The 21,997-nt window shown below is 55.6% G+C and overlaps 12 protein-coding genes across 12 annotated transcripts; 6 read left to right on the forward strand and 6 right to left on the reverse strand.

The window, feature by feature from the left end:
* Nucleotides 1–489: 489 nt before the first annotated feature.
* On the forward strand, nt 490–1,642 carry EHS24_009244 (uncharacterized protein; the record flags this gene model as incomplete). The annotated part of the gene is made up of 3 exons (XM_028624535.1): nt 490–1,239; nt 1,305–1,465; nt 1,534–1,642. The coding sequence occupies 3 exons, from the start codon at nt 490–492 to the stop codon at nt 1,640–1,642; spliced, it is 1,020 nt and encodes a 339-aa protein (XP_028474703.1).
* Nucleotides 1,643–2,712: 1,070 nt separating this feature from the next.
* EHS24_009245 (uncharacterized protein) lies at nt 2,713–4,425 on the forward strand (the record flags this gene model as incomplete). The annotated part of the gene is made up of 5 exons (XM_028624536.1): nt 2,713–2,874; nt 2,913–3,114; nt 3,186–3,265; nt 3,337–4,041; nt 4,081–4,425. 5 exons carry the CDS (start codon nt 2,713–2,715, stop codon nt 4,423–4,425), a joined length of 1,494 nt encoding a protein of 497 aa, XP_028474704.1.
* Nucleotides 4,426–5,263: 838 nt separating this feature from the next.
* EHS24_009246 (uncharacterized protein) lies at nt 5,264–7,319 on the reverse strand (the record flags this gene model as incomplete). The annotated part of the gene is made up of 8 exons (XM_028624537.1): nt 5,264–5,374; nt 5,420–5,539; nt 5,606–5,924; nt 6,080–6,478; nt 6,517–6,566; nt 6,635–6,736; nt 6,929–7,035; nt 7,079–7,319. The coding sequence occupies 8 exons, from the start codon at nt 7,317–7,319 to the stop codon at nt 5,264–5,266; spliced, it is 1,449 nt and encodes a 482-aa protein (XP_028474705.1).
* A 624-nt stretch (nt 7,320–7,943) lies between these two features.
* On the forward strand, nt 7,944–9,436 carry EHS24_009247 (uncharacterized protein; the record flags this gene model as incomplete). Its single annotated transcript, XM_028624538.1, has 8 exons — nt 7,944–8,341; nt 8,380–8,409; nt 8,451–8,578; nt 8,626–8,763; nt 8,816–9,008; nt 9,072–9,143; nt 9,193–9,302; nt 9,348–9,436. 8 exons carry the CDS (start codon nt 7,944–7,946, stop codon nt 9,434–9,436), a joined length of 1,158 nt encoding a protein of 385 aa, XP_028474706.1.
* Nucleotides 9,437–9,754: 318 nt separating this feature from the next.
* On the reverse strand, nt 9,755–10,306 carry EHS24_009248 (uncharacterized protein; the record flags this gene model as incomplete). The annotated part of the gene is made up of 7 exons (XM_028624539.1): nt 9,755–9,829; nt 9,885–9,928; nt 9,973–10,063; nt 10,107–10,127; nt 10,172–10,187; nt 10,233–10,255; nt 10,304–10,306. The coding sequence occupies 7 exons, from the start codon at nt 10,304–10,306 to the stop codon at nt 9,755–9,757; spliced, it is 273 nt and encodes a 90-aa protein (XP_028474707.1).
* A 491-nt stretch (nt 10,307–10,797) lies between these two features.
* Nucleotides 10,798–11,259, reverse strand: EHS24_009249 (uncharacterized protein; the record flags this gene model as incomplete). The annotated part of the gene is made up of 5 exons (XM_028624540.1): nt 10,798–10,805; nt 10,838–10,893; nt 10,938–11,014; nt 11,062–11,145; nt 11,185–11,259. 5 exons carry the CDS (start codon nt 11,257–11,259, stop codon nt 10,798–10,800), a joined length of 300 nt encoding a protein of 99 aa, XP_028474708.1.
* Nucleotides 11,260–12,085: 826 nt separating this feature from the next.
* Nucleotides 12,086–13,914, forward strand: EHS24_009250 (uncharacterized protein; the record flags this gene model as incomplete). Its single annotated transcript, XM_028624541.1, has 6 exons — nt 12,086–12,229; nt 12,277–12,459; nt 12,522–13,135; nt 13,185–13,525; nt 13,599–13,708; nt 13,756–13,914. The coding sequence occupies 6 exons, from the start codon at nt 12,086–12,088 to the stop codon at nt 13,912–13,914; spliced, it is 1,551 nt and encodes a 516-aa protein (XP_028474709.1).
* A 371-nt stretch (nt 13,915–14,285) lies between these two features.
* On the reverse strand, nt 14,286–16,100 carry EHS24_009251 (uncharacterized protein; the record flags this gene model as incomplete). The annotated part of the gene is made up of 2 exons (XM_028624542.1): nt 14,286–15,900; nt 15,955–16,100. 2 exons carry the CDS (start codon nt 16,098–16,100, stop codon nt 14,286–14,288), a joined length of 1,761 nt encoding a protein of 586 aa, XP_028474710.1.
* Nucleotides 16,101–16,978: 878 nt separating this feature from the next.
* Nucleotides 16,979–18,659, forward strand: EHS24_009252 (uncharacterized protein; the record flags this gene model as incomplete). The annotated part of the gene is made up of 5 exons (XM_028624543.1): nt 16,979–17,024; nt 17,063–17,430; nt 17,470–17,562; nt 17,616–17,623; nt 17,675–18,659. 5 exons carry the CDS (start codon nt 16,979–16,981, stop codon nt 18,657–18,659), a joined length of 1,500 nt encoding a protein of 499 aa, XP_028474711.1.
* A 473-nt stretch (nt 18,660–19,132) lies between these two features.
* EHS24_009253 (uncharacterized protein) lies at nt 19,133–19,658 on the reverse strand (the record flags this gene model as incomplete). The annotated part of the gene is made up of 3 exons (XM_028624544.1): nt 19,133–19,161; nt 19,217–19,480; nt 19,652–19,658. 3 exons carry the CDS (start codon nt 19,656–19,658, stop codon nt 19,133–19,135), a joined length of 300 nt encoding a protein of 99 aa, XP_028474712.1.
* A 201-nt stretch (nt 19,659–19,859) lies between these two features.
* Nucleotides 19,860–20,897, forward strand: EHS24_009254 (uncharacterized protein; the record flags this gene model as incomplete). Its single annotated transcript, XM_028624545.1, has 2 exons — nt 19,860–20,473; nt 20,519–20,897. The coding sequence occupies 2 exons, from the start codon at nt 19,860–19,862 to the stop codon at nt 20,895–20,897; spliced, it is 993 nt and encodes a 330-aa protein (XP_028474713.1).
* A 62-nt stretch (nt 20,898–20,959) lies between these two features.
* EHS24_009255 (uncharacterized protein) lies at nt 20,960–21,956 on the reverse strand (the record flags this gene model as incomplete). Its single annotated transcript, XM_028624546.1, has 2 exons — nt 20,960–21,615; nt 21,914–21,956. The coding sequence occupies 2 exons, from the start codon at nt 21,954–21,956 to the stop codon at nt 20,960–20,962; spliced, it is 699 nt and encodes a 232-aa protein (XP_028474714.1).
* Nucleotides 21,957–21,997: the final 41 nt, after the last annotated feature.

Here is a 21,997-nt window from a genome sequence, read left to right on the forward strand (position 1 = left end):
TGGTTTTCCCGGCGCGATGCCGAGAGGGGGCGAGGTTGTCCGCAAGCCCAGGGTGGTCGAGCTCGATGCAGCTTCGGGCCGAACACCCTCCCCAAGGACACTAGTCACGAGGCAGGGCCAAACGGGCTGTACGCCATTACATATATGTTGTAAGCTTTCGCGACATCGAGCATCGGCTATCGGACCACAAATCTGGTTTGGTCCGTTTGAAATCCGAGCATGGGTTGTTCCATCACCTGATGCAGTTTTGGTTCAACGTAAAATACACAACCACTGAAAGTGTGTCACCGGCTGTTCGGCTTCATGGCGGCCAATGAGGGGTTGTCTGACGTGATCTCTGACGTGATCCATCAAGCCGAGATCGCCGATAAATGTCGGGTCTGCCCGAAATGGTGTGCAAGCGTGGTGTGGCTGTTCTTGCCTGCACGAGCTTATAGTACATCGACTTCTCTTGACCGTCCTCAGCCTCACAACCCACCACTCCCAACAATGACTGTCACACCCGCCCCCGTCGAAGGTTTGAAGACTCGCGTCGACCCAGGACGCAGCCGTCTCGACGGCCCAATGGCCTACCAGGGCTCGCTCGACGGCTACAGCCAATTTGAAGTTACGCCCGCCGTTGGCCGCGAGTTTGGCGCCGACCTGCAGCTCTCGGACCTCATCAACTCGCCCGATTCCGATGCTCTCATTGCAGACCTCGCCGTGCTGGTCTCGCGCCGCGGAGTCTGTTTCTTCAGGGGCCAGGACATCGACCCGGAGCAGATGATGGTGCTCGCAAAACGCATCGGCGAGCTGTCTGGCCGTCCGAGCGCCTCCAACATGTGCATCCACCCCGTGAGCGACGTTACGCCCGAGCTCGTGAACACGCCCAAGACACAGCTCATCTCTGCCGAGAGGCAGAACAAGGGTGGAGGTATCCGCCGCATCCACGATGACCTGAGCCGCTGGGCCTCGGTCGCGTGGCACTCGGACGTGTCGTTCGAGAATGTCCCTTCAGACTATTCGATGCTCAAAGTCAACGTTCTTCCGGAGGCTGGCGGCGACACTCTTTGGGTCAGCGGCTACGACGTTCTCGACCGCATAAGCCCCAACTTCCTTTCGTACCTTGAGACCCTCACTGCGGAGCACAACGCAGAGTTTTTCCACCAGGAAGCCGCCAACCTTGGCATTACTGTCCGAGACGACATCGAGCGCGGCAATCCCCTCAACAAGGGCCGCTACTTGGCCGCCCACCACCCGGTGATCCGCACAAATCGTGAGTCCTCCTGCGAACTCGGCTGACCGCAGCCGTCACCGGATGGAAGGCACTCTTTGTCAACCGGGGCTTCACCAAGCGCATCGACGACGTATCCAAGGACGAGTCTGACATGATCCTCAACTATCTCAACCAGATCATGATCCACAACATCGACGTCCAGTGCCGATTCCGCTGGGAGAAGGGCTCTGTGGCTCTCTGGGACAACCGGTGGGTAACAATGTGTTGCGCGTACTGACAATAAGTGTCACATGGCATTCAGCAACGTTTGATTATAGCGAGGAGCGCAGTGGCGACCGTGCAAGCTCAATCGGCGAGAGGCCTTACTTTGACGCTGCCAGCAAGCTGAAGTCTGAGGCGCTGAAGGAGGAAGGGAACAAGTGGTAGAACAAGAACACGATTAGAGTGTGAAATGCATGTATAGCAGTCATCAGTTGTGGACGAAGCCGAGCGTTTGGGTCATGGGGAGAAGATCACTGCGTGGAATGCATGGCCCGGTCACCGTGCTTGGTCGCTAGTCTTTCTGCTTCTGTTTTTTTTTTTTTCATGCGACTAGAAACAGGGATGCGGCCACTTTGGGGGCCACTTATAAGTGATACGGTCGGGTTCCAGTGCTGCGACCAAGCATATGAGTAGGGGTATTCATCTGGACCACTGTGCTACAAACTGTAGAACACTGAGTTGGTTGAACGTGAAACATGCGCGGAAAAGGATGTAACATGCGACGGACGTGGTGGCGTGCTGACGTGCTTACGTCTCGGCCTCTCCGCGAAGTGGCTGCCGGGTTTGTAATTAAATATTTCCAAAGGGGCTGCTCCGGCGACCTCCTTACGTGCCGGGGAACACACATCGAGGTGGCATCACGTTATGGAGGGCCCAGTTGGACAGGCCGCCCACTCAGTGCGTAGTGCATACCAGTGGCTGCTACATTCTTGCACACCTCAGAGCAACTGGGACCGACGACAAGGATGGACGATGTGGTGGGCGGGCCGAGCGCTCATGACTCGGGAGCAAATAAGAGTCGGCCCCACATTGCGGGTAAGCCACCAACGCTCGAGCCTCGTTAGCGAATTTGCAAGCATGGTGACATCGCACCAGTATCAACGAGGTGAGCATGAGGCTGAGAACACCGAAGAAGCCGCAGGTGGGCGACAGCTGGTCACAAGATCGCGAGCATTCATGTTAACCGGGGCTAACGATGGCGACATCAGCCAACCACACGCCGCCGGATTTGTAACGCGGCGACTTCGGTGTCTGAGCGACTGCGGATTATCACGAGCTCAGTAGTCAGCCGCAGCACCCATGACGATCTCTTCTTGAGTGTGCAAGATCGTCCTTCAGATGTCGGCGACTTCGGTGTCTGTTCTTATCCATTGAGCACATGGGCTGTTGCGGCCTAAGTTATAATTGACCGGGACAGGTTCTTGACTTCAGCATCCGCCCCACCATTCGCCATTATGTCGTCTAACAGTCTCAGCGACAAGACAGACCCTCAAGCTGTTGGTAGTCCTCTCTCCGAAGCGGCCGCCAGAGCCCGGGCCGCCGAAGCGGAGCTCACGCTCGGCCAAGCGTTCAAAAAGTATCGATGGGGCATCGCATGGTCGGTCATCGTGTCAATGGTGAGTAACCGGATCGTCTAGGCTTGCCTTACCCCCAGAACATCGTCATGGAATCCTATGATACCATTCTTCTCTCGAGCTTTTACGCCTACGACTCGTTCACAGAGAGATTCGGCGAGCAGCTACCAAATGGCACGTACTCGGTGTCTGCAAAGTGGCAGAGTTCGCTCTCCCTCGCGTCGTCTGTTGGCATCATCATCGGTATCCTCGCCAACGGTCTGCTTATCGACCGTTATGGCCGTGAGTGTTACGGCAACAACACCTCTGACATTAGACAAATTTATCATGATCGGCTCCATCATTTTCCTCAGCGGAACCATCGGAATTATCACCTTTGCTACGTCGCGCGAGATGCTTCTCGCCGGCCAGTTCCTGTCTGGTCTTCCGTGGGGTACGCTCAACGTTATTGCTCCCGGTTATGCTCTCGAGGTGAGTTGGTGCTGAGATTGGGGCTAATTAAAGGTCGTTCCCACCATCCTGCGTCACTACGGCCCCACGTTTGTCAACCTGTGCTGGGTCATTGGACACATTATCGCCGTTGGTGTCCTCACTGGCTTGAACACCAACACTACAGAGTGGGGATGGAAGATTCCGTTTGCGCTGCAGTGGATGTTCCCCCTGCCGCTCTTGATTGTCGCCTTCTGGTGCCCACCTTCCCCGTGGTGGCTTGTCCGCCGCGGGCGCCGCGACGAGGCCGTAGCTGCCTTGCGTCGTCTTGGCGACGACACGGTCAACCATGAGGATGCGGTCGCCTTGATCGAGCACACTGTCAACCTTGAACGCGAGTTCGACTTTGGCTCGTCATACGCGTCCTGTTTCAAGGGTGTCGACCGTCGCCGAACGGAGATTGCAGTCGTGTGCTGGGTGGCTCAGGTCTTGGTTGGATGGAGCATCAGTGGATACCAGGCCTACTTCTTCAAGCTCGCGGGCATGGCTCAAGGCGATTCGTTCAAGCTCACGCTTGGGTCTTACTGCGTCGCCTTTGTCGGTACCTCCTCGGCCATGGCATTGCAGATCAAGTTCGGCCGCCGTTCGCTGTGGTTTGGCGGTCTCATTGCGATGTTCGCCTCCATGATTGTAATTGGTATTCTGGCCTGTCTCCCTCAAACGACCGCGATGCTCTGGGCCGAGGGTTCCATGGTGCTTGTGTGGTTTGGCAACTATGGGGTGAGTCTGGTCTGAACGGTCGTGCGTGGCTAACAGCAGTGGTCCGTCGGTCCCCTCCCCTACGTCATCTGCTCGGAAATCGGCTCTGCTCAGTTGAGGCAGAAGACAATTGCAATTGCTCGCGCATCATACTACGTCGTCGGCATTGCCAACACCGTGTCAACGCCCTACATTCTCAACGCGGCAGAGGCCAATCTCAGGGGCAAGGCAGCGTTCATTCCGGCCGGGTTCATTGTCCTCCTGGCTGTGTGGTCATACTTCCGTCTCCCCGAGACCAAGGGCCGGTCGTTTGAGGACCTGGACATTATGTTTGCGGAGAAGATTCCGGCGCGCAAGTTCAAGAACCACGTTATTGGCGGAGAGGATGGAGATGCCAAGGCCTAGAGGTATATATTTTTTCTTATTCCGGCGTAGTGAACCTTTTTTTTGGCCCCAGCGTAGTGTTCTTGTCAACCCATTATAGTCTTTCTCAAAGATGCAGACTGCAATGCTCTTCCAAACCGGGATCGTCCCAACGAGTGGCGATCTAGTGATTGGTCCCATGCTCGATAGATTTGATCAAATGCCTGCTTTCTTCCACGCTGGTATCGTCAGCCATGTCAGTCAGTGGCCTTTACATTGCAACTAGGCGTGACCACGTGGGTGTTAGACAAGCCAAGATGGTCCACCCCACAGATCACAGCTGGGCAGACTATTTGGGTGCCCGACAGCCCAATCCGGTGGGTGGGTTGATGTGGTCTCCATGTCCCTGACGCCGAACACGGTGTACATATACAGTATGTACGTGGCATGTGGGGACTGTTGCATGTGGAACTGTACTTGTGTAGCGATACGGTCAGACAAGGTGCACGCCCAAGGTGCACGCCGTGAATTGGTGTCCCCAATCTTGAACAGTCCCCATTGCAGAGGACCAGATCTTCACAGAGACATCGGGACAGACCCACTCACTGGTCCGAGAGTCTGTAAGCGAAGCATTTTATGTATGTACCGTAATAGACAACTATCCCCTGTATGTGAGACTCATGCGACATCTCGAACTGGCGCCTCGAATCCGGTTATCCGCTTCCTCGTCACACAGCAGACTTATCCCCATTGCCTCTGCATGCACGGGGTCCCTTATGCTTAGGGTATACACATATAAGTATCAATGGCAGTCGCTTTTCTTCCCGAACCCTATGTTTTTTTTTTCACTTTTGGCGTCCAATAACGGTACTCTTCTCCACTAGTGCTTTTGGCCGGACCGCTGGGCCCGTGTCACGTAGCTCTTGGTCTTACGTGGTGGCACACCAACCTCAAACATCTCATCCACCTCGGCAAAAGTCCGCCCACGGACCTGCGCACGCAATCAGCCGCCTGTTCCCCATGTGTTCTGGCTCACCTCGGGAAGGAGGAAGTAGTTGACCACGAGCCCGATACCCCCGAGACAGGCAAAGAGGTACATTGTCTTCACGCCCCAGTTTCGTGCGCCGGAGCCCTTAGCCGCAAGCATGAGGGGCACCTTGGACCGTGAGCCCGATGCAGCCAGCACCCCACACTCTGAGCCCATACCCCCTTGCCCACTTACGGTGTACCCAAACAGCAGACTAAAGCAGGTGGACATGTTGACGACTATGCCCGTCGTACGCGCTCGCAGTCGGGGCGTTGAGATTTCCGACGTAAGGCCCCAGCAGACGCCGCCAAGACAGCCAGCGTAAAACAGTACCCAGATGCAAATGACCGCCAGCGTTACGTTAAGCACGACGTCGGTACGTTTGACGACGCCAAGAGTTCCCAAGACAATGTTGCACACGAAACAGCCTATCCCACCCACAAACACGAGAGTGCGACGACCGAAACGCTCAGTGCTGTAGAATGATACCCCGACCATGAACACAAGTAGGGTGCTTATGTTAGCAGCCGTCACGTCACGGTAAACCCACAAGATAATGCAGGAGCCTTGGAATGGGTCTTTGATGCCCGCCTGCTGCAAGAAGTCTCCGGTATCAGCGCCACACCACCGGATAATAGCCTACAAGTGGCATAGGAAAAGACCACGGACGCGCCGGACCACTGGACCATGATCACTCCGAAAAAGCTGGGGAGCGTGCGCCACAGATTCGTCCCCATCCAAATTTCCTTGAAGGTAGAGTCATGGAGGTCGCGCCGCATGGCCTGCTCGTGGTCCAACTCGGCCTTCATTACAGCATACTCATGCTCAATGTCGTAGCCCTTGATCATTCCGTAGAGACGCTTGAGGGCTCCTTTAGCCCTGTCGTCTTGGCCCTTGCGTGCGTAGTACCATGGCGACTCGGCAAGGAACGGTAGACATACGAGGAACAGACTGACCAGAACCCATTGCGAGTAGATTGCACGACGCCACTGTTCGGGGACTGTGTCTTTGACAATGAGGAGGGCGACAGAGGCGGAGAGCTGTCCAAGAGCGAGGAATAGGGCGTAGCTACCGAAACGTCAGCACGACAAAGCACTGCTACCCACCAGCACATGAGCGCGCCACGTGTTTGAGAAGGGGCCACTTCAGATAGATACTAACAAACGTCAGTCAACCGTCCAACCAAAGGTACGCCCACGGGGGTTGTCCTTGCAAGTCACGCACCAGAAGGGAGGTAGCCTGGCCCATTCCCGAAGCCATACCTGTAACAATTTTGGCACCAAGCCAACCTGGCATGTTGGACACAAACATCTCCAGAATGATCCCCTGCGAGATCAGTAAAGAACCTGTACATAGATGAAACTTGCCGCAATGACGACAGCCGTGGCCAAACAGAATGAAAAGCGGCGCCCAAACCGGTCAGCCAGCAGAGTGCTGGACTGCTGCCCAATAATGGCAAACACGCTAGTCTGGGACAGTGTCAACCTGGTGTGTGCTTTTATTGTCCTTTGTTCTCACAGTGCCACCCCAGGCGGACACGTAGCGGGCATCGAGTGACTTCTTGCCATCCGCAGATATGACAGTGCCGAATTGGTGAATAAACCCGGAGTTGCTCACAACACTGCCTGCAAGCAAAGTAAGTCGTAGCACAAGCAACCTAAGACATACCCGAAAGAGAGGCCTGGTACCCTTCCATGAGTACGCAGAAACCTGCAAAAAAACAGCACAAGGTTGCGCGCCAAAATGTCCTGGTGGCTTGCCACTTGTTCAGATTGACAAAGGCACTTGCGAGGGGTGGGGGGTCCGTGGCCGTAGATTCCAGATCCCGATTGTCAACGACGACATTGGGGTCTCTAGTAGACATGTCGGTTGATGATACTCCAATGAGTGCCGATTTGGTATTGTCCATGGCGTTGACCAGGCTGTCCAATCGTCGGGAGTCTTTGTTTGGGGAAGGGATATGCCAGGGTTAGGGGAACTGTTTATATGTTGCACGTCCCATTCGTCACAGGTAACAGGAGTCCTAACAGGAACGTGCAAATTGGCGGCCGCTGTGGAGAGAGTGTGTGCACATGGAAGACCACCTCCAACTATCGAGATGTTGTCTGTCGGTGCAGTTCAGTTTCAACGTGCACACTCTGTGGACGGTTATGAGGCCCTCGCGGCGTGTTAGCCGAGGCCGGATTTGCTTTCCGTGAACCTCACGTCATTTGTGAGATCTGAACCCAGGAACTGGTGCGCTAGCGAGACCCCGCGCGCACAAATGGCGCGTTAATTGTGCGCATTCCGCGCTTTGAATGCGGTAAGATTGACAGTCCATGTCTCCACGGCTATCCGGACGAGTGCAATACCAGCGACTTGTTTGTATGTATCCTCGCGTTGTTTATCCGCCTTCAACGTGTGTTTCCCAACGTGTGCGAGGTGGGAGTACATGGCTGCGTGCAACTCGGAACACCCGACAAACACTCTTCATATAACCAGAACCGACGAGAGGACCCACGTTTGACATCCGCCTTTACAACCAAACTCCAACATGCCGGCCAGTCGCACTAGCACAAGCCCATACCCAGACTACGACATTCACAAGGTGATCCAAGCTGTTAGGAACCCCACCCCGGACCTGGTCAACGTCTTCGCCCACCGCGGCGTTCGCCTGCTGGGAGGCACAACGGAGAACAGTCTGACTGCAATTGCAGCTGCTGCCAGGGCTGGATACGAGGGAATCGAGATCGACTTGCGCCTCACAAAGGACAAGCGGGTTGTCGTGTTCCACGACGCCGGTCTAGGGCGATTGACTGATGTCAAGTTGCCCAAGGGAGAGACCTACTACAACCCCTTCACTGGCAAGGGCTACAGCCCTCTCGTCAAGGAAACCAAATGGGTCGGCGAGATGGAGCATCTCCATCTCCGCGATGACAGTGGCGGCGTCACGTAAGATACCAAGCATATGCAACAAGGCTAAGCCACAGAGATGAGCGCCCTGTGCTCCTGAAGGAACTGTGAGTCGTAACGGTAAGCACATCACTGATCGGTGTCCTAGGCTCGACTTCATGCGGATAGAGGGCATTACCATGCTCGTTCACCTCGACATCAAGGACCCAGATCTCTTGCCCTATGCGTATGATATCATTAGCAAGGCTGTCAACCCTGCAGGCGTTGCTGCCATGGGTAAGATCAGTGCGTTAAGCGGGACAGCGTGCTAACAGGTCCGTCAGAATGGTGTCTCTGGAAGCCACCTGCCCATCTATTCCCAACCCCCGAGGTTTGGGAGCGTCAGGACTGGGTGCAGCGCGCTTTGAAGAGTGGCCGGGGCATGGCTTTTGTTCTCTTGCATGAGAAGGAAGACGAGAAGAGTGGGTTTGTGTGCAGCCCTTGCAGCCTTTCGGTGCCGTACTCACCGTGTAGCGTTGGACTCGATTAAGGCCTGGGCAAAGTGTGACTACTTGCTCACGTTTGAATTGCACGTCCCTCTTATCGGCGGGCAGCTTCAGTCGACTCTCGACTGGGTTCTGTCTCAGGGTCACGGTGTTGGTTCGTGGTACATCGGAGGTGATGTTCCGCGACAGTACTATGACGAGGACACGGACGGAGGGCTGTTGTGAGTACACGACGCATTTAGGCGTGTTTGAGTCTGGCTGTGAGTGTGACACTGAATATGCAGCTGGGACGACTCCAACTTCCGCAAGGACATTCTCGCGAGCGGCCCCGGGGTCAGGGCGATGTTGCAGGAATGGTAGGTCTTAAGCGTTAGGGGGTGGCCGATGGACTGACTGCGCTCCAAGGATTGGCTTGATCTCTGCGGGCGGCATAATTGGACAACCACCGAACAACAAGGACACAAGGGTTGACCTTGATGCACTCGTCAACAAGCAGCGCTTCACGTACATCGTTGGTGGGTGTTGTCCGTCGCCATGAAGGTCTGATGCTAATCACGCAGCCGACCCCTTTTACGATCTGAATGCCGAGTTGACCGCCATGGGCAAGCGCAATGTTACTCGCATGCTGGCGACAAGGCTTGATGAATGATTGTAGAAATAAGTGACTGTTGAGGTATGAAATAAGTGCTTTCGACTTTGGTGCAGAGGGCGAGTCAGGACGGTGTATATCAACACAAAATATGCGACCAAGCCAACACTGTTGTGTCGCAAGAATGCTTGGAAGATCATGTCTTAAGTCTCGCCTGGTCGAAGCAGGGACATCAACATGCACTAGAATTGCTCCGCTTCGTGCAGAGGAGGCGCTACACAATCACTGCCGTGCTAGAGCTCACTCTTGATGTCATTCATGATTTGGACCACCCCGAGCATGTACGTGTACTACAACTCAACCCGCCGAACTACTGACTTAAGGCTCGATACTTCCTGTCGTGTCGTAGAATTCTTTTACAAAACGCCGCTGTGTCTCGAAGGTCGTTTCACCCTGGGTGTGCGAGGTGAGACCTGAAAAGCATGGGGTATATCTGACTGTGGCTTACTTCTGCAGGTGCAATGGCACGGACAAACACATACTTGCGACAGGCTGCAGCATTAGCGCCACATGGAAATCAGATTACAATAGCGTACCCAAACGCTCGGCATCGACTTCGCCGCTGAGTGAACTGTCCTTGCCGCCAAAGGTGACCCCACCTGCCTCTGTGAGGATACAGATGCCCGCCTGAAGAATCAGTCAGAAGTCCGGCTATTCATTGTTTTCTCACACAGACATCCCATGGCCATCCCTGGTTCGTCAGTCTGTCGCAGAAGTATAACCGCATTGACTGACCCCAATCTCCCAGTGCCTGAGCGTCTGTCAGCTCGCCACTTGCGACACAATGAAAACCCACATGTCCTGGCCACCGCTGGCAACCTGGCAAAGGTTAAGGGAAGTACAACCAATGCTACGGAGCGAGTGTACCATCTTCCCACCACAGCCTGGCTGGACCGCGAGTGTTTTGAAGGCATTCAGCCTGCTTGTAACTCCCCCTAAGCTTCTATCGGCTGTGATGTCCACCGAAATCCTTAATCATCAGGTCTATAGCTTTCACGTGGTGATGGCTTACAGTGCATGACCCAAATCGGCCAGCGGTTTGGGCTTCCCAGTTATCGGCAGAGGTATCTTGTTGTTGAGGTAGGCGCCGCGACCCTGCGCTGCCGAGTACTGGGAATTGGTCAGAACACAAAGTGGGTAGAGGTTATTACTAGAAGGTCCAGGAACGGATTGTACACGACGCCGACGATGGGTACGCCGTGGACAGCGAGCCCAATAGACGTGGCCACTTGTGGGTAACCGTGGATCTGTAAATTCAGTATAAACGCTTGGGCATGTATTGCCGCGAGGGTCGAACATACAAAGTTGGTGGTACCGTCAATGGGACTCCAGTCAGCGCATCATCAGGAGGGGCTTCTCACTCAACTGCCTTGTCAGACGGGTGCTGTACTGGTTACTCACCAATCCAAGTTGGGTCATCCGTGATTGCCTCCCCGGCATATGTTTCCTCTCCCATGCTAACAGTCAGAGGGGGGGACACAACCACGCGATTCTGACCCACAACTTGTGGTCAGGGTAAGCACTGCTGATTCGCTTCAAAATGGAAGCCTCGACGGCCTTGTCTACCTCGGTTACTAACTACAATAGAGTCAGCCTCTTAGGTTCCTCTTGGAAGAATGGCTCACGTCGACCGTGTTCACTTTCGTGGCCTCGACTGCTGATTCGCAAGCAAAACGTCGTGCCTGGCCAACACGAATCATTTCACCAGCCTGATTTGTCAATCCCGGTCCGTGGCGTGAGCGACTAACCTCCAATGCGAGCTTGATCGTGAACGCCAAAATCTCGTCGACGTCCACCTGCGGGCTCATGTCGTTGGCGATCATCCTGTGCGGATTCTCAATTGGCTTCTGATGTTGACCGTCAATGTGGCGAGAGTGCACACTACCTGTGTAGTGGTTTTTTATGTGGCTCGTGTACTTGCATTCGCAGTTCAAGCGATCAGGGTGCAACATCAACATTAAGCCGCGATTTTCCCGCACACGGGCATTGGGCCGCGATTTCCGCGCGCGCGGGGATTCAGCGCACCGTAGCACCTTAAACACCTTGCTGAGCAGACACGTGCCTCCTGATGTCACTGGTACACTGGAGGGTAAGTCGGGTCGTCTGGTGTGACGTCATGACCCATGTCGGCCATGTCAGCAAGACTTTGTATTCCTAATGGAAGCTAACGGTTTCCATTGTCGGATCTAGGTCATTCAGGATCGCCTATTACTGTATTACACTCCGCAGAATCCCATTTTTACGTCTGATAAGCGGGAGCAAATCGTGATTCAGCAATGTTAATGCGGTTACCCCAGTTACAATAAATTAATTGGATTTGAAAGAGTGTAATAATAGGCGATCGTCATTCAGATGCACGTGGGTACTTACTTAATGTACGTCGGCGCGTCGCGCGTCCCCCCATCTGGCTAATCCATCATCCACTGTGGTCGACCAGACTAGTGGACTCGGGGCTCTCCCGCTCCTAGGCCACTGTATGTACATATACAGCAATTTTAATTCCGGTCCCCGCCTTGCGATGAAGCGTTCCCTCGTTAGGTCAATGGCGACTCCATCACCTCACCCTTCACCTTGTTATTTGCCTGTTGTTTCCATATCCACCCTCTGACATTGTGGCTCCTCGCAACCCCTACAGACCAACACACTGCAATGCAGTCCAAGCACCAAACAAACCCACGCAAGGCGGCGTCGTCCACGAGCAATGAGCAGAGTGCACGAGCACGAGTCCAGTCCCGAGAACCATCCCACTTAATGACTCAGTCCTGCGACCAGTGTCAGATGAGGCGAAAAAAGGTGAGGGCGATGGCCAATTGTCTTTGGACCTCACTGACGTGGGCCAGTGTAACCGAACTCTACCATGCACGCTTTGTGACAAGTCCGAGCTCAAGTGCACATATGCCAACAAGCTGAAGAAACGGGGGCCTAAGGGAAAGATTGTGGAGCGGATTAAACGATTGCAGGCCCAGGAGGACCATGGGGAGGAGAAAGAGGAGGAGAGCGTGTTGTCAATAAGCAAACGTATGGTAAGTCTCTACTCTCATTGACGAGGCTGATCTCGCTGCTCGTCCCGTGCACTTTGTCTGAGGACGGCGTCCATGAGGGCGCCCTGATACTTGGCTCATCTAGCACCAACCTCCTCGCCCCGATGACTTCACCGCTAGCCATCCCCCTTCCACTTCTTCGTAATGGCTCCTTGTCTATCCTTACGACATCTGACATGCACTCCCTTGTCACGACGTACTTTCAACATATCCACCCCTGCTACCCATTCTTGGATCGGGGGTGGCTCTTGGGGCGTCTCCGAGCTGGCGAGTGCGTACAGGGAGAAGACACCACGTTTGGAACCATGGTCTTGGCCCTCTGCGCGCTCACCATGTGCTTTGTCTCCGAGGTTATTCGGAGCGATCGAAGCCACGAATTCCGAGCCCGCCGTGAACAGGTTGCATCAGAAGTAATTCTTCGCCATTATAGGCGCGCGTTGGGAAACGACACCCACATTGAGGAGGTGATTACCACCTTTCATCTCGGACTGTACTTTTCAATCCTCCATGGCGATAAGGCGGGCCACTTTCGAGTAGCCGAAGCAGCGCACCTCGCCAGGTCTATGGGGCTCCATCGCGCCATCACCTACGTCGACATGGATGCCGAGGAACGCATTCGAGCCATGGCAGTGTATTGCTTTGTGGTCGTTCGAAACAGGTGGGTCTAGGCCACAGTCCAAAATAATGCCAGTCACTAACCAGCGCAGAGCCTGTGAACTGCGACAAGGCACCAGCGAGGTGGTCTACCTTGGACAGTCGCCCCTGCTACCCGCGTTTGACGATGTCTGCGGTCCCTTCTCAAACCTCGCCAGGGTAGACTCGCGAACTGAAGAAATTTGCCACCTGTTGCTCCTCATCAACCTTTACGAGGTGGTCACTCCAAACTTTTGCTGTTGTGCGCGCGACTTGTGCGACCCTTCCGAGTGTCGACTCAGCGCCTCTGACCTGGTTCGGTATGCTGCCAAGCTAGAGCGAGCTTTTGAGTCCGAGAACGTGTTTGGCCATTCGGCCCGCTCTCGGCATACTGGAGCAGGCGCGCTGGGTCGAGGTAATGCTCGCTCATCAGTGGATTGCAGCCCATGTCTATCACATGGCAGTCCGTCATGACATCAATTTCGCAGAACAGGAAGGGGGTAAATACCGCAGCTGGCCCCTCGAAATTGTGGATTGCGTTGCTCAGGTGGTGAGCACGGCCATGTTGCGGTCTCTGCACATCCAGGGGACCGGAATGGTGCGTGATTGTCCGGTGCGTTCAAGCCTTATGTACTGACTAGGTAGGCACACCGGTTGAGCTATATTAACGATTGTGCTTCTGCGTATGTCCAGGCGAACGCTGTGGACGAACGTGACCTCGAGCGAGCGCTACAGAACATGCGGACGATCTCCGACGTGGTGCTCCGTTGGGATCCGGTGTGCTGGACGCGATGTTTCATCTAATACTGAAGGTATACTGTCTCTGGAATACGTCTGCATATGAATATACAAGCCTCCCTTTACAGACATAACCAACTTGCGCAGACGTGCCACCGCGCCAGGTTGCCTTTCCCAGACAGTGAGACCAGCGATACGCTTATGATATCCATGGGCTTGATTGGCGGCTCCATCCTTCGAGAATACGTGCATTTCCTGTGCTTGTACCCCTACCCGCCCAATCCCTGGCACTGGATCAAACGTTACATCTTACGAATTTTGTAGTTTGTGCATTTCACCTTCAACTTGTTACATACTGAGCTCGCGTTTTTATGGATTTTATGGATTTTGCTTTGTTACTTGGATCCGTGTTCCGTTGCAGTAAATAAAGTGTGTTCTTAGTGGTTGGGGTAGAGGTCGGGATGAGCGGCCTTGATGAAGTCTGAACCCTTCTCGGCCACCATGTAGACGACGTTCTGAATGCGACAGTCCGGAATGATGGGGAAGACTGAGGCGTCCATGACGCGGAGGTTCTTGACACCGTGGACGCGGAGCTCGGGGTCAACGACACCCTGGTGAATGGTCTTGCCAATGCGGGCGGTACCACAAGGGTGGAAACCGGTCTGGGAACGCTCCAAGATCTCGCGGTCCAAAGTCTCGTTCGACGAGCGGTCGAGAGGCCAGGGGTAGTCGCCCTCGATGATGTCCTTCATGCCCTCGCCGTTCATGACAATGTCGTCAATGTAGCGGACACCTTCACGGAGGGCGACAAGGTCAAGCTGGTGCTCGAAGAAGTTGATGTTGATGTAGGGCTGCTCGAAAGGGTTGACCGACTTGACCTTGACGATGCCGTTGACGGAAATGGGACGCATCAGGTCCACAATAACGGTGAGATACTGGCCCGTAGTGGGAGTAGGGAAATGCCACTGGAAGGCGTCGGCGAAGCATGGGACAAAGTCGACCTCAAAGTGGGGCTGACCATCAGGACCGAAGGGGTCCTTGCCACCGTTCTGCTGCTTGTACTCGTTGTACTCCTTGTTGTTCTTGAGAAGCTCGTCAACACGCGGGAAAGCAACCAGCTCCAGGAGGCCACTGCCGAGGGGTCCAGAGCGGTTCTTGTTGTACTGGGCGACGACTCCGTCCTGGAGCTTTCCAGGGCGGAGCAGGTGGTCGTCAAGACCATAACCGTCCTTGAGCTTGAAAACATGCGAGAAGATGGGGTGGTCGAGAAGGTTCTCGCCCACGTGCTTGGAGTCGACAACGCACTGAATGCTGAGAGCCTCAAGCTCAGCCTTGTTGCCAATACCAGACAGTTGGAGCATCTTGGCAGACTCATAAACGCCCTGGGTGAGGATAACCTCGCGGTTGGCACGGAACGTATACTCTTGGAGGTCGGGGCCGATGACATTGACTCCGACTGCGGTCTGGCCGTGGAAGATGATGTTCTTCGTGATAGTCTCCGAGACGATGGTGACGTTCTGTTTGCCCTCCAGGAAGACGGCTGAAGTGGAGCGGAGACCGTCGTTGACAGTGCTCACGCACTTGAACAGGCCCTTCTGAACTCCGTCGTAGACGTTGAGGGTGAGCTCACCGCCCTTGCTGACCCACGCCTTCTCAAGGTTGTCACGGAAACCCTTGGTCTCCGGCATGAGGGGGGCAATGGAGACGGGGAGAGGACCTCCCTTGTTGCCAATGTGGTGAAGCTCAGGGTAAAGACCATCGGGGTCGTTAAACGTGGGGGACTTGTTGAAGTAGTCCTTGGTGTTGTCCCAGTTCCAAGTGGTGCCGCCGTACTCGGCCCAGTCATCGAACGTGGCGGCGGAGCCACGGACCCAGGTGTAGTAGTTGAGGGCCGTGGAGCCACCGAGGACCTTGCCACGAGTGTTGGGGCACTCAATACGAGTGTAGTTGGGACGGTCAATCATAGTGGTCTTGAATTTCCAGTCGTAAGGGGAGCCACGAAGGGACATTGCCTTGGCGGGGGTCATGATCTGGGGAATCTCCGAGGGGTTGCTGGGAGATCTGTCAACACTATCCAGAAGCGGTTGTAAAAGAAGTAGGACTCACTGAACACCAGCTTCGACGAGGAGCACAGAGACCTTGGGGTTCTCAGCCAAGCGACCGGCAATGGTGCAGCCAGCGGCTCCACCGCCGAGAACGATGAAGTCGTATGACTTGGGAGCGTTGTTAGGAAGAGTTGCGGCGTGAACCATGTTGTCTGATGATGTAGTGATAGAGGAGGGAAGGACTTGAGGAAGAAGTGGTTGGGATGTGTCTTGGACAACTGTCTGGGACGCTTCTTAAGTACTTTGCATGATGACGGCCACGAGAGATGCGCCACATCGTTCACACTATGCATGGACACGTATGCCATCAGCCCCTCTGTTTTCTGCCAGTTGCTCCATCACCCAGCCTGTATGCATGTCATGCGTTGTGAGCATGCAACCATGCAACGTGCTCCCAGCCCCAAGCCGTGCAACACGCTGTCACGCTGTCTAAGGTGTGCAATGTGGTGCTGAAGCCGGCGGAATAGCTCCCCGGTTCGGAGTTGCCACAATTCATGCAACACGGAGAATCATCCACGAGCCAGGAGACGACCTATTTCCCCGTCCAAAGGGCCGCTTAACCGCCACATGGTGTCTCAGATAAGCTCCTTTTCTCAAATATCGCTTCTTTTCTCAAATAATCGTCCTCACCGGTCGGGATTTTTCTTGCAAAATGATATCCGGTGGCGGAAACGACCTTGCGTGTCTGCTGTGAGCCACCATGCGTCTTGCTGGGGATCTCCCGCCAACGGTCTACGTGGTCACGATTGACACGTCTTCGACATTCACACATACACTCCAGGTCTGGTCCATATCGGGGTTGGTCAGGAAGGATCGACGTTGAGGGTGTGTTCAAGTTGTGACGACAGTTCAAGACACCGTGCCCGGAAAGTGTGCTTGTTGTTGGGGCAGCGTACGGCAATGATGGAGCGTCATGCAAACGCCCAACGTGTGGTCATTTTACACCCATAAAAGGGAACAGCCCATCAGCGACAATCTTACAACCCCAACCCTCCCATCATCCCATTACAACACAAGACACGAATATGCCAGCTTCAAACCAGTCCGTCCCAACCTACACTCTGGGAGAGGGTAAGGCGATTGACCATGGCGCACACACTAACAGGCAGGCTGTCCCATTGCCGATCCATCGACTCAGCAGCGTTTCGGCAACGAAGTCCCTATTCGCGGCCTCATGCTGTTGCAGGACACACAGCTCATTGAGACGTTGGCGCACTTCTCACGCGAGCGTATCCCTGAGCGCACGGTTCATGCCGCAGCTGTAGGCGCTTGGGGGGAGCTTGAGGTCACTCACGACAACTCGTGGCTCACCTCGGCCAAGTATCTGAACGGTATTGGCAAGAAGAGCAAGGTCCTCTGGCGCCTGTCGACTGTGGGACCGGAACGTGGATCTGCAGACACTGTCCGCGATGTTCGCGGCTGGGGTATGAAAGTATTCACTGAGGAGGGCAACCAGGACTTTGTGTTCAACGACATTGTGAGTGGCAAGGGAATGGGAGGGTGGTTGACACATCAGCCTGTGTTTTTTATCCGCGACCCGATCAAGTTTCCTTCCGTCAACCGTTCGCACAAACGCCTCCCGGACAGGAATGTGCCTAGCTCGTCCATGGTGAGTGTTGAACATATTGCGGTGCTTTAGAGTTCTCGCTAACATGATGCAAGTTCTGGGAGTGAGTGCCAGCAAGCCTTTTTTAAGTAGCAATAGCAAATTAACCAACCAGTTTCCACACCCAGAACCAGGAAGGTATCCACGCTTTGATGATATTGTTCTCGGAGCGTGGCATTCCCAACTCGGTCCGTGAGCTCAACGGTTACTCGGGAAGCACCTACAAGTTTACCAAGGACGATGGCACCTTCAACTATGTCAAGATCCACTTCAAGTCCAACCAGGGTGTCAAAGGTATGGACCGCCAGCGTGCCGCCAAACTGGCCGGGGAGGACCCCAACTACCATTCCAACGACCTCTGGAATGCCATCGACAGCGGTGACTTCCCGTCATGGACCATGTGCGTCCAGGTCATGAGCCCCGAGCAGGCTCAGACATACCGTTGGAACATTTTCGACATGACAAAGGTGTGGCCCCACGACGATTTCCCGTTGCAGCCCATTGCCAAGTTTACGCTCAACAAGAACCCGGACAACTACTTCTCGGACATTGAGCAGGCTGCATTCTCCCCTTCGACCATGGTTCCGGGCTTTGCCCCCTCGCTTGACCCCATGCTCCAAGCCCGCATGTTTGCTTACCCGGACGCTGCGCGCTACAGGTTGGGAGTCAACTACCAACAGCTCCCTTGCAACCGCCCCGTTGCTCCCGTCTACTCGCCTTACGAGCGTGATGGTGCTATGCGGCACGCCACCAACTACGGTGGCGATCCCAACTATATCCGCTCAACCCTCAAGGAAGTCAATTTCGCCGGCAAACTCGGCTCTCAAGGCTTCTCCACGGGCTGCGACCATGACAACTGGGCTGGGCAGACCGCTGCGTTCACCTCCGAGGTCACGGACGACGACTTTGTCCAGGCAACCATGTTTTGGGAGATGCTTGGCAAGCAGCCGGGGCAGCAGGAGGCACTTGTAGGCAACCTTGTCGCTGACATTGGCGGTGCCATTCCGCGCATTCAAGCCGCTACCGTCGACATGTTTGCCAGGGTCCACAAGGACTTGGGCAAGGCGCTCCGCGATGGTCTCGCCAAGAACACAAAGTAGCAAACGGCTGTTGGGTTACCGTTGTCGAGTTGTACACAAGAAATTCAAAGTGAAATGTCAAGATTGAATGTGTGCTGGATCGATGAGTGGCGCAGTGATCCCGGCTGTTATGGTCGTGAGCACATGTCGCGACACTACCAGCCTGCATTGTGCCGTTGATATGCCCTTCATCCGACTTGGAGGCCTCACTGCATGCATACCGTCGACGCCGGATGCAGTTGTGCTGTCGTGAAGCGAAGGTCAATGCGAGAGCATTGGACATGCGGGCTCACGGATATCACGGAGCGGCACTGCGGCGGTGTGGAGAACGCCGCACCGGTGACTGAACGCCGCATCACAGCGATGAGTGACCATGGCGTGCACGCATGGTCAGGTCCGTCAGTTAATTGGTCATGGTCTCCACAGCTTCAGCACAACGACGGCTGGTGTTTGTTTCTACATTGCTGCATGCCCGTATTCCCATATTTCTCTCTCTAGAGCTCCCAGTCGTAGGCCATGATCTCTAATGCGGCGGTCAGTGTCCCACTCGCGTCCACTCTTAGCTTTGTGCAACTCACCGTCAAAGTTGGGCTTGATCTTCTCGGTGACAACCTTGAGGTGGGCCTCCGAGACAGCGTACTTGTCAAGGGTCTCGCGGTCGGGGAAGATCGAGTAGAGACCCCAGTTGTAGCCCTTGTTGCGACCCTCAATGGCGGGGGGGCCAAGGTGCATGAGCTCGGGGCCCTCGAGGGTCGTGAGCTCGGCGATGCCGGCCTTGATGGCCTGCTCGGCAGCCTCAGACGCAAAGGGCTTGAGCTTCCAAAGGACGATGTGCACGATCTCTGCGGGTGTGGGTGGTGTGGACAGGCGAGGGGAGGTGCGAGATGCGGGCGGTGGAGACGAGCACAAGAAGAGCCAGGTGTCAGCATGGTGGTGATGCATGGAGGGGCAGCAGGAAGCTGTGGACGACGCCGAGAGACGGCTGTGTCTACGTATGCTTGTGCACTACTCACTGCCCATGATGACTTGCGCGTGGGTTGAAATGAGAAGAGAGATGAAAGTGACAGATCCCCCACCACCGTTTGTTCTTATCCGCCCGGCCGGTCCGCGGGCTTGGTCGGCATCCATCCACAGCCACGCCGCCCCGCCGCCGGCCCCGTCATGTCCGCTGCTGTCAATGTTCCATTCCATCCCATCCATCATCCCCCGCAGCCATCCCAAATGCTGTCCATCCCCCTCGCAGCTATCGCCACACCATCACTGCAAGCACCGGGCCCCGCAACGACGCTTGGCTCTGCAGCAATTCTAGGTCCCGTCACCCCCACCGCGCCGCTCCGTCTCGCCGACGCCTGTCTCGGTATTGCCGACCTCCCGGCGTTCACTTCCGATTCCGAGCGACATCAAGATGGATCAGGACCGCGAGCAGGATCAGAACCAGGCTCGACGCCGCTGTACCAGCGGCGCCGCCGCGCGCTGATTGTGACCGGCCCACGGGCAGCATGGCACACGGCGCTCGAGGACGAGGACGACCCGTGGCTCCGTAACAGCAGCGACTACGACGTGCGCGACCGACTGCAACGTGTTGACATGCGGTACTGTCCCTCCGCGCGGCATGTGCGTCTGCTGCTCACCCTCTTAACCTCGACGACTGCATCCTTGGCATCGACAGCACCGGGTGCGCACGAGCTGCCTTCCCCGCCAGCTGTCATTGTCCTGTACGATCTCCTTTCCCTCCTGGCCGACGAGCACGAGGACGGTGTCAACGACGAGAACCGCGCACCAGGTCAAGGCGTGGACATGCGACCGACAACAATACAGTCCGACGCGTTTGCAACGTGAGTTTGAGCGTCTCTCGTGACATCCTTGCTGACAGTTGGAAGAACACCGGCGTCGGCGTATCTCGATCTCATCGCCGCTGCCCGTTCTGCAGCGACGTTCTTTGGCGCCCACCTGCTTGTGCTTGAGCCGCGGGCTCCTGACGCGCTCCCCATTGCCCCGGCCGGTAAAGGAAGTGGCGGTGTCCCGCCAGCTGCAAGGGAGCGCAAGGTTCCACTGTCGGACACTCTGCGACGACTCCTGGGTGAGGTGGTCTTGATCGAGCCGAAGCAAGTTGAGGAGCAAGTTGACGAGGAAGTGGAATACGCGGTGGTAGTGGACGGCGAGACGAGCGGCATGCGCCGTCGTCGCTGTGCGAGGGCCGAGTTTGCAATGGCGCCAGAGGGTGAAGTCCACGGTGCATGGGAGTGGGTCTGGGTGTAGAAACCAATGCTGGTTTGCATGTTGTAGAAATTTGTACATAAGTCTCATAAAATGTATGGCATCTAGCTGCTGTTGCCGGTCCTCGCTCCCCACCATCCCTTGCCATAGCTCACGAGCAACTCCTCGCCCTTGTTGATATCTCGCCTGCTCCATACCTCCATGCGCATCTCTCCGCCCTCGCCACGTCCCAGACGAAACTCGGCGTTGGCTCCAGCCCCGCTCACGCCGCGATAGTCGTTGACAAATCGCGCCGCATTGCCAGCCTGTGCTGCGTCGACGCCGATACTGACATGCGTGCCTGGAAATGGGTTGCGGATGTCGCTTGCGGACAGACGAAGCAGAGACAGGTCGTAGTCGCTGTCAGCGTGCGGGTCTGGGCCACCCATGTACTTGAGCGCAAGAGGGTTGGGTGTTGTCGCGGGATCGTCGACAGCGGCGGTCAAGGTCGCGTGCAGGACGCCGAGGTACGGCAACACCAACGTGTTTCGCGAGATACGCTTGAGGGCAACGAGGGAGCGCTGTCCGTGTGCTGGGTGTGATGGGTCAGACACAATCTTGATGCCAACAGAGGACGGATGGGTGGACGGGCGAGGGTTGAAGGGGACAGCGTTGGTTGTGAGGAGCGGCACGAGTTCTTTGGGGAACGCTCTTTCGAGCCGTGGACGGACGAGGTATGCGACTCCCGGAGGCCACGATGGCGGCGGGGTGGCGTCGTTGCCTGCCAATGTGCGCGACAGAATGGATAACGAGAGAGGGGAGACAGGAAGAGAGAGGATGAGAGAGCGAGGAAGAGACAGCGAGGAGGGGGTGAAGTCGAGGAGACTGTAAACGGAAGCAAACTATCAATCAACAACCAGCAGAACCCAGGAGGCCAGGTTGTTGTCGTACCCCTGCATGTGCCAGCAGTGCAATTGTTCTGCTACGCCATGGGCGTTGTCGTCTCTACGTTCTACAAGGCAACGTTTTCCAGCGCTGTCGCCAGACGAAACCTCGCTGCACGCTGCCCATAATCTTACGTCGGACGTCGCCGTCTCGGCAAAGTCGCCGCCGCCCCCACATGGCGCGTCATTATCTCTGGCGGGTTGCCACATGTGCTTCAC

This window comes from Apiotrichum porosum (genome assembly GCF_003942205.1).
Source record: "Apiotrichum porosum strain DSM 27194 chromosome Unknown scaffold_9, whole genome shotgun sequence".
Classification (NCBI taxonomy): Eukaryota; Fungi; Basidiomycota; class Tremellomycetes; order Trichosporonales; family Trichosporonaceae; genus Apiotrichum; species Apiotrichum porosum.